Raw genomic sequence first — 7447 nt, forward strand, 5'->3', positions numbered from 1 at the left:
CTGTGCAGCGACACTCCCCATCCAACCTGACAGAGCTTGAGAGGATCTGCAGAGAAGAATGGGAGAAACTCCCCAAATACAGGTGTGCCAAGCTTGTAGCGTCATACCCAAGAAGACTCAAGGCTGTAATCGATGCCAAAGGTGCAGTCCCCTGTAGCTCAGTTGGTAGAGCATTGCGCTTGCAACGCCAAGGTTGTGGGTTCGTTTCCACGGGGGGCCAGTATGAAAAATGTATGCACTCACTAACTGTAAGTCGCTCTGGATAAGAGCGTCTGCTAAATGACTAAAATGTAAATGTGCTTCAACGAAGTACTGAGTAAAGGGTCTGAATAAGTATGTAAATGATATATTTCAGTTTTTTATGTGTAATAGATTTGCAAAAATGTCTAAAAACCTGTTTTTGCTTTGTCATTATGGGGTATCGTGTGTAGATTGATGACGATTGTAAAAAAATATATATATATTTTAGAATAAGGATGTAACGTATCAAAACGTGGAAAAAGTCAAGGGGTCTGAATACTTTCCGAATGCACTGTATGTATATGATGGTGTGTATAGACATTATGGACAGTATCTGGATAGAAAAGGAGCACAGCCCCATCCACATCGATGGGGCTGTAGTGGAGCGGGTCGAGAGCTTCAAGTTCCTCGGTGTCCACATCGCAAAGAAATGTATCATGGTCCACACATCACCCACACAGTCGTGAAGAAGGCACGTCAGAGCCTCTTCGCCCTCAGTAGCCTGAAAAGGTTTGGCATGGGCCCTCAGATCCTCAGAATGTTCTACAGGACACACCATTGAGAGCATCTTGACTGGCTGCCTCAACCCTTGATATGGCAACTGCTCCCGAACACAAGGTGCTACAGAAGGGTGGTGGTGAGTATGGCCCAGTACATCACTGGGGCCGAGCTTCCTGCCATCCAGGACATGTACACCAGGTGGTGTCAGAGGATGGCCCTAAACTATTTTCAATGACTTCAGCCATCCATTCAGCCATAGACCGTTCTCTCTGCTACCGCACAGGAAGCGGTACCAGTGCACTAAGTCTGGAAGCAACAGGACCCTGAACAGCTTCTAATTAGCTAAATAGCTCATGAAATGGCTACCCGGACTACCTGCATTGGCCCTTTCTTGAACTAACTCTCTTGCACTGACACTATGCATACACACTGGACTCTACCCAGACACTCACACATACTTACACTGACATTTCCCTGTCTCTGTTTCCCTGTCTCCCTGGTCCTGTCGCTGTTCCATAGAAGCCCCACAACTCTTGGAAAGGTCTCTGGGACAGGCCTCCAACATGCCACACAAATCAAGGACCATTAGACACATTTCAAAGTGGCTCAGGAAGGGCAGCACACTGATTAGAGAGAGAGATAGGAGAAAGAAAGAGGGGGGTGAGAGAGAGAGAGAGAGAACGGTCCAGAGGTAGATCACTTTAATTCTGCTTCAGGGATCTTTTTCAAAAAGGGCCCAGAGACCCCGGGACCTCAGAACCGCTGACCGGTAGCTGAACCCGACCAGGGCAGACCAGCCATACACATACACACACACACACACACACACACACACACACACACACACACACACACACACACACACACACACACGTGCGCACACAGGCACTCGGCCCAACCAGGACCCAACACTAACCGGCCAGTTGCTAATAAACACAGCCATTGTCTCCTCCCTCCCTCCCTCCCTCCCTCCCTCCCTCCCTCCCTCCCTCCCTCCCTCTCTCCCTCCCTCCTCCCTCCGCTCCCTCCCTCCCTCCCTCCCTCCCTCCCTCGCTCCCTCCTCCTCCCTCCCTCCCTCCCTCCATCCCTCCCTCCATCCCTCCTTCCACTTGAGATATTTTGTCCCTCCCTAAAATGGCCCCAGGGAGCATTTGATGTTGAGGCCGTTCATCCAGTCATGTGTGTCCTCTTTTATGTAGTAGGTTGTGTTTGTTTGTTTTTGCACCGATCACGGTGACCATGGTGACGACCATCCCATCGCAGTGACCATGGTGACGACCATCCCATCGCGGTGACCATGGTCACGACCATCCCATCGCGGTGACCATGGTCACGACCATCCCATCGCGGTGACCATGGTCACGACCATCCCATCGCGGTGACCATGGTGATGACCATCCCATCGCGGTGACCATGGTCGCGACCATCCCATTGCGGTGACCATGGTCACGCCCATCCCATCGCGGTGACCATGGTCACGACCATCCCATCGCGGTGACCATGGTCACGACCATCCCATCGCGGTGACCATGGTGACGACCATCCCATCATGGTGACCATGGTGACGACCATCCGAGTGTTGTTGATATTATAGTGCTCTCCATATAATGGTATAATATAGAGAGTTAATTATATGGTTTACCACATAATGGTTTTTAATGGTAAGAGAAGCTGATGATTTTAAAGGTATAAACGCCTATAGACACATCATCAATAAGTTGGTCAACGGTTATTGTTTCATTTTGAGCAAGAACTGATCTAAATGTGTGCTAAGGTGTGGAGAGTCAGTGCAGGTGGTCAGTCCAGTTCAAGTGTTCAGCAGTCTGATGGCTTGTAGATAGAAACTGTCTCTGAGCCTGTTGGTATCAGACCTCGGTAAGGGAGAGAACAGCTCGTGGCTGGGGTGTGTGGAGTCCTCGATGACATCTTAGCCATTGGTCAATCGTAGCAGTTATTTAAGACTGTGGTGGTATGAGACCCCCTACATCTCTCCCACAGCTCCCTGTCTTCCTAAGACCCCCTACATCTCTCCCACAGCTCCCTGTCTTCCTAAGACCCCCTACATCTCTCCCACAGCTCCCTGTCTTCCTAAGACCCCCTACATCTCTCCCACAGCTCCCTGTCTTCCTAAGACCCCCTACATCTCTCCACAGCTCCCTGTCTTCCTAAGACCCCCTACATCTCTCCCACAGCTCCCTGTCTTCCTAAGACCCCCTACATCTCTCCCACAGCTCCCTGTCTTCCTAAGACCCCCTACATCTCTCCCACAGCTCCCTGTCTTCCTAAGACCCCCTACATCTCTCCCACACAGCTCCCTGTCTTCCTAAGACCCCCTACATCTCTCCCACAGCTCCCTGTCTTCCTAAGACCCCCTACATCTCTCCCACAGCTCCCTGTCTTCCTAAGACCCCCTACATCTCTCCCACAGCTCCCTGTCTTCCTGAGACCCCCTACATCTCTCCCACAGCTCCCTGTCTTCCTGAGACCCCCTACATCTCTCCCACAGCTCCCTGTCTTCCTGAGACCCCCTACATCTCTCCCACAGCTCCCTGTCTTCCTAAGACCCCCTACATCTCTCCCACAGCTCCCTGTCTTCCTAAGACCCCCTACATCTCTCCCACAGCTCCCTGTCTTCCTAAGACCCCTACATCTCTCCCACAGCTCCCTGTCTTCCTAAGACCCCCTACATCTCTCCCACAGCTCCCTGTCTTCCTAAGACCCCCTACATCTCTCCCACAGCTCCCTGTCTTCCTAAGACCCCCTACATCTCTCCCACAGCTCCCTGTCTTCCTAAGACCCCCTACATCTCTCCCACAGCTCCCTGTCTTCCTAAGACCCCCTACATCTCTCCCACAGCTCCCTGTCTTCCTAAGACCCCTACATCTCTCCCACGGCTCCCTGTCTTCCTGAGACCCCCTACATCTCTCCCACGGCTCCCTGTCTTCCTAAGACCCCCTACATCTCTCCCACGGCTCCCTGTCTTCCTAAGACCCCTACATCTCTCCCACGGCTCCCTGTCTTCCTAAGACCCCCTACATCTCTCCCACGGCTCCCTGTCTTCCTAAGACCCCTACATCTCTCCCACGGCTCCCTGTCTTCCTAAGACCCCCTACATCTCTCCCACGGCTCCCTGTCTTCCTAAGACCCCTACATCTCTCCCACAGCTCCCTGTCTTCCTAAGACCCCCTACATCTCTCCCACAGCTCCCTGTCTTCCTAAGACCCCCTACATCTCTCCCACAGCTCCCTGTCTTCCTAAGACCCCCTACATCTCTCCCACAGCTCCCTGTCTTCCTAAGACCCCCTACATCTCTCCCACAGCTCCCTGTCTTCCTAAGACCCCCTACATCTCTCCCACGGCTCCCTGTCTTCCTAAGACCCCCTACATCTCTCCCACGGCTCCCTGTCTTCCTAAGACCCCCTACATCTCTCCCACGGCTCCCTGTCTTCCTAAGACCCCCTACATCTCTCCCACGGCTCCCTGTCTTCCTAAGACCCCCTACATCTCTCCCACAGCTCCCTGTCTTCCTAAGACCCCCTACATCTCTCCCACAGCTCCCTGTCTTCCTAAGACCCCCTACATCTCTCCCACAGCTCCCTGTCTTCCTAAGACCCCCTACATCTCTCCCACAGCTCCCTGTCTTCCTAAGACCCCCTACATCTCTCCCACGGCTCCCTGTCTTCCTAAGACCCCCTACGTCTCTCCCACGGCTCCCTGTCTTCCTAAGACCCCCTACATCTCTCCCACGGCTCCCTGTCTTCCTAAGACCCCTACATCTCTCCCACGGCTCCCTGTCTTCCTAAGACCCCTACATCTCTCCCACGGCTCCCTGTCTTCCTAAGACCCCCTACGTCTCTCCCACAGCTCCCTGTCTTCCTAAGACCCCCTACGTCTCTCCCACAGCTCCCTGTCTTCCTAAGACCCCCTACGTCTCTCCCACAGCTCCCTGTCTTCCTAAGACCCCCTACGTCTCTCCCACAGCTCCCTGTCTTCCTAAGACCCCCTACGTCTCTCCCACAGCTCCCTGTCTTCCTAAGACCCCCTACGCCTCTCCCACAGCTCCCTGTCTTCCTAAGACCCCCTACGTCTCTCCCACAGCTCCCTGTCTTCCTAAGACCCCCTACGTCTCTCCCACAGCTCCCTGTCTTCCTAAGACCCCTACGTCTCTCCCACAGCTCCCTGTCTTCCTAAGACCCCCTACGTCTCTCCCACAGCTCCCTGTCTTCCTAAGACCCCCTACGTCTCTCCCACAGCTCCCTGTCTTCCTAAGACCCCCTACGTCTCTCCCACAGCTCCCTGTCTTCCTAAGACCCCCCTACGTCTCTCCCACAGCTCCCTGTCTTCCTAAGACCCCCTACGTCTCTCCCACAGCTCCCTGTCTTCCTAAGACCCCCCTACGTCTCTCCCACAGCTCCCTGTCTTCCTAAGACCCCCTACGTCTCTCCCACAGCTCCCTGTCTTCCTAAGACCCCCTACGTCTCTCCCACAGCTCCCTGTCTTCCTAAGACCCCCTACGTCTCTCCCACAGCTCCCTGTCTTCCTAAGACCCCCTACGTCTCTCCCACAGCTCCCTGTCTTCCTAAGACCCCCTACGTCTCTCCCACAGCTCCCTGTCTTCCTAAGACCCCCTACGTCTCTCCCACAGCTCCCTGTCTTCCTAAGACCCCCTACGTCTCTCCCACGGCTCCCTGTCTTCCTAAGACCCCCTACGTCTCTCCCACAGCTCCCTGTCTTCCTAAGACCCCCTACGTCTCTCCCACAGCTCCCTGTCTTCCTAAGACCCCCTACGTCTCTCCCACAGCTCCCTGTCTTCCTAAGACCCCCTACGTCTCTCCCAAAGCTCCCTGTCTTCCTAAGACCCCCTACGTCTCTCCCACAGCTCCCTGTCTTCCTAAGACCCCCTACGTCTCTCCCACAGCTCCCTGTCTTCCTAAGACCCCCTACATCTCTCCCACAGCTCCCTGTCTTCCTAAGACCCCTACATCTCTCCCACAGCTCCCTGTCTTCCTAAGACCCCCTACGTCTCTCCCACAGCTCCCTGTCTTCCTAAGACCCCCTACGACTCTCCCACAGCTCCCTGTCTTCCTAAGACCCCCTACATCTCTCCCACAGCTCCCTGTCTTCCTAAGACCCCCTACATCTCTCCCACAGCTCCCTGTCTTCCTAAGACCCCCCTACGTCTCTCCCACAGCTCCCTGTCTTCCTAAGACCCCCTACATCTCTCCCACAGCTCCCTGTCTTCCTAAGACCCCCTACGCCTCTCCCACAGCTCCCTGTCTTCCTAAGACCCCCTACATCTCTCCCACAGCTCCCTGTCTTCCTAAGACCCCCTACATCTCTCCCACAGCTCCCTGTCTTCCTGAGACCCCCTACATCTCTCCCACAGCTCCCTGTCTTCCTAAGACCCCCTACATCTCTCCCACGGCTCCCTGTCTTCCTAAGACCCCCTACATCTCTCACACACACCCTAAAGAAGAAGAACCGCCTTGTCTTCTTAACGCCCATCTCTCTTACACATCCCTCAGTAAAAGGCTTTCGTGATGAGGTCAGGTCCGGCGGAGGGATTTAGCATGATTAAGTCCTCACAGGCCAGAGGTTCGGGATTAAATGTATACTCCGAGACCCGTTTCCGTGGTGATGACCTTCACTCTTAGCGTAGTGGTGGTAGTAATGCTTCAGCACAGTGGCACCCGTTTCCATGGTGATGACCTTCACTCTTAGCATAGTGGTGGTGGTAGTAATGCTTCAGCACAGTGGCTTCATGGGTGCATCCCCAATGACACCCTTTTCCCTTTTTAGTGCGCTACTTTTGACCAGAGCGCTGTTGCCTATTACAGTGCCTTCGGAAAGTATTCAGACCCCTTGACTTTTTCCACATTTTGTTACGTTACAGCCTTATTCAAAAAAAGTTTTTTTAATTGTTATTCCCTCATCAATCTACACACAATACCCCATAATGACAAAGCAAAAACACATTTTCAGATTTTCTTTGTAATCTATAAAAAAATAATAACATGAAATATAACATTTACATAGGTATTCAGACCCTTTACTCAGTACTTTGTTGAAGCACCTTTGGCAGCGATTACAGCCTTGAGTCTTCTTGGGTATGATGCTACAAGCTTGGCACACCTGTATTTGGAGAGTTTCTGCCATTCTTCTCTGCAGATCCTCTCAAGCTCTGTCAGGTTGGAAGGGGAGCGTTGCTGCACAGCTATTTTCAGGTCTCTCCAGAGATGTTCGATCGGGTTCAAGTCCGGGCTCTGGCTGGGCCACTCAAGGACATTCAGAGACTTGTCCCGAAACCACTCCTGCATTTTCTTGGCTGTGTGCTTAGGGTTGTTGTCCTGTTGGAAGGTGAATCTTCATCCCAGTTTGAGGTCTTGAGCGCTCTGGAGCAGGTTTTCATCAAGGATATCTGTACTTTGCTCCGTTCATCTTTCCCTCGATCCTGACTAGTCTCCCAGTCCCTGCCGCTGAAAAACATCCCCACAGCATGATGCCGCCACCACCATGCTTCACCGTAGGGATGGTGCCAGGTTTCCTCCAGACGTGACACTTGACATTCAAGCCAAAGAGTTTAATCTTGGTTTCATTAGACCAGAGGATCTTGTTTCTCATGGTCTGAGAGTCTTTAGGTGCCTTTTGGCAAACTCCAAGCGGGCTGTCATGTGCCTTTTATTGAGGAGTGGCTTCTGTCTGGCCA

The 7447-nt window shown here is 53.0% G+C and overlaps 1 protein-coding gene across 1 annotated transcript; it reads left to right on the top strand.

Annotated features, from left to right (window-relative positions):
* Nucleotides 1-834: 834 nt before the first annotated feature.
* LOC123486009 (vegetative cell wall protein gp1-like) lies at nt 835-6282 on the top strand. Its single transcript, XM_045217156.1, has 4 exons — nt 835-877; nt 3906-4496; nt 4645-4865; nt 5074-6282. The coding sequence occupies exons 1-4, from the start codon at nt 835-837 to the stop codon at nt 6280-6282; spliced, it is 2064 nt and encodes a 687-aa protein (XP_045073091.1).
* The last annotated feature ends 1165 nt before the right edge of the window (nt 6283-7447 follow it).

This window comes from Coregonus clupeaformis, unplaced genomic scaffold (genome assembly GCF_020615455.1).
Source record: "Coregonus clupeaformis isolate EN_2021a unplaced genomic scaffold, ASM2061545v1 scaf0944, whole genome shotgun sequence".
Classification (NCBI taxonomy): domain Eukaryota; kingdom Metazoa; phylum Chordata; class Actinopteri; order Salmoniformes; family Salmonidae; genus Coregonus; species Coregonus clupeaformis.